General features: G+C 38.3%; 1 protein-coding gene across 1 annotated transcript; it reads left to right on the forward strand.

The window, feature by feature from the left end:
* The first annotated feature begins 506 nt into the window (after nucleotides 1-506).
* LOC127800547 (dirigent protein 18-like) lies at nucleotides 507-1,474 on the forward strand. The gene has a single exon (XM_052335221.1). It carries the CDS (start codon nucleotides 527-529, stop codon nucleotides 1,343-1,345), a length of 819 nt encoding a protein of 272 aa, XP_052191181.1. The 5' UTR covers nucleotides 507-526; the 3' UTR covers nucleotides 1,346-1,474.
* The last annotated feature ends 1,040 nt before the right edge of the window (nucleotides 1,475-2,514 follow it).

Consider the following 2,514-nt stretch of genomic DNA (forward strand, 5'->3'; position numbering starts at 1 on the left):
ACATAAATATCTATTATAAAATAAAAATTTATATTTTTAAATTTTAATATTTAATTATACTTTTTTTTAAAAATATACATATTTTACTCTTTTTGATTAACAAGAAGTACATATTTAGTATTTAGGCATGTATATTTGTTAAAATATTTAGATATACTTATATATATACATAAATATGCATACATATATATAATATATATACATACGTACGTCGCATGTATAGGAATATGTAAGCATACATACACACGTATATGTACAAATAATAGGTACGTATACATATGTCTTTGTACATACATATATTTTATGTATGTACCTAGCTATATATAAATGAATCTGATTCAGATTTCATCCATTGACAGGCTTAGTGACAACAGCATCAACCACTCCAATTTAACCAAACCTCTAATTAGGAATGGAACTGTTGTTGTTTTGCTCTACAGTGCAGGCTCACGTACATATTAATCACCAAATTAAATGGCAAAAACAAGTTTTAAGTTTTAATTGTCTTGCTCAAATCAATTCATGCATGGATGTGCTCGTGAATTTGCTCCCTTCCGTGCTAATAATGACCATGGTCTGCTTCCTCTTCTTCTTCATCTTTATTGATCAATCGTTTTCAGCTCGAAACCTCCTCCTCGTCGACGGCGAGGACGATCGCCACAATAATATTCATCATTCACTCAGCTTCTGCATTCAGGACGTCCTCAGCCAAAGTCACTCATCATCAGAACCAGTCACCACAAAAGTTAACAATCATCATCATCATCAGCAGCAGCAGCAGCAGTTAGTACTGCCTTTCCCTAAACCATTAGGCTTCTTCCCTCCCGCAGGAGGAATTCCCGTGACTTCCAATCCCAATCCAATGGTCGCAGACTCGGGCTTGTCAACCGACCAAATGCTTGATCTGCCTGCTGGAATTATTGACACGTCTTTTCCAGCAAGAGCTGCTGCATTAGTGGATCACCTGGAACTGGAGTTTGGGGCTGTGACAGTCATCGACGAGGCCTTGTTCAAGGGTGCATTTGGCTCAGTGTTGGTAGGAAAAGCACAAGGGATGTATGTTGCGAGCTCTGAAGATGGGATTAGCCATATACTGTTGGCAATGACTGCGAGTTTTCCTAGTACTACTGGAGAATCTGTCGACATCGTCGATGGCTTGAGACTTTTCGGGGTGCACCGGGCTTATGCTGCGGAGTCTCACGTGGCAGTTATTGGTGGAACCGGAAAGTATCAAAGTGCAAATGGCTATGCAGCCATTAAAACCCTGAATCTAAGCTCCAAGGCTATGGAGAATGACAGTAAAGAAGCATACAAGGTCCTTTGTTTCGAGGTGTTTCTTGGTTAATAGATAGCAGCAACTCAGCATATATAGGAATGATTATGAGTACTGGCTAAAACTTGGATGTAATTTTTGGTTTTTTCGTTGGAATTAAGAAGCTCATCAGCTCTACTTTTTTGGGATGTTGATATCCTTTCGTTCATTAAAAGACGAGTTATAATAATAGCCCATGTTAACACAAATTAAATGAGTGCTTTCTAAGTAATAAATGATATGAATTACCTAGGAAGATATATATATATGAGAGAATTAATGTACTACTACCCTTCTTGTCCCAAAAGGTGAATCGCTCATCCCAGGCGCCCCCACACCCGACCCGACAGAATGTGAGGGGGTTAATCATGGTGACTCAGCCGGGCACAGTAGCTAGATCAGTGCTCATTGCGCACAAAGTACTACCCTTCTTGCTTGGAGATTGTGTTGTTGCCCACTACAACAATGAATTTATAGTATGGGAGACCGTCTAAAAGTGGTATATGAGTGACTTCTTGAATCACGGGTGACCCTCTTATGATGAGTGACTTGTTGTAATACCTAGTATTATATGATGTTGGAAAATATATAATTTTTAATTAATTTTTATAAGACCTTGGGTGGTCTGGAGAATCCAAAAAGTGAGTTTCAAAAATTAATTAATAAAATTGTTGAATCGATAGTAGGGAATGCCCCAGGACTTGGATGTATAGAGAATAGGGCATGAGATTGGTGAGCGTCTCGAGATGAGACTAATGACGCTGAAAGCAATCAAGTCGGGAATAGTTTTTGGAATAATTTTTGTATAAGTCTAAATTGTTGACGGTACCGAATGGTCATAAGGGACCTCCAAGAAGTCGAGGAGAGCCTAGGGGTGGTCTGGTTTTGTGTGTAAGACAACTTTGAAGCGTTTTCAGGTGGAATAAAGGTCTTGTGCAAGCACAGGGACGAAATCAGCTTTCTCGAGTAAAGTCGGTTATTAATTTTGAAAAAATCAAGAATTTATGTGGCTTAATAATTAATTAAGGCTTGGAAGGTCCAAGTGTATTTATTAAAATTCTTAAGTGGAATTAAGGAGAGTTTGTAGTGCAATTAATGATTATTGAGGGGCAAATGTGTAATATGCATATATATATATGTGTGTGTGTGTGCGCACGTGCGCTCTCGTGTGTGAATGGCTTGAAGGCCAAGTTTTAAATAGT

This window comes from Diospyros lotus, chromosome 4 (genome assembly GCF_014633365.1).
Source record: "Diospyros lotus cultivar Yz01 chromosome 4, ASM1463336v1, whole genome shotgun sequence".
NCBI lineage: Eukaryota > Viridiplantae > Streptophyta > Magnoliopsida > Ericales > Ebenaceae > Diospyros > Diospyros lotus.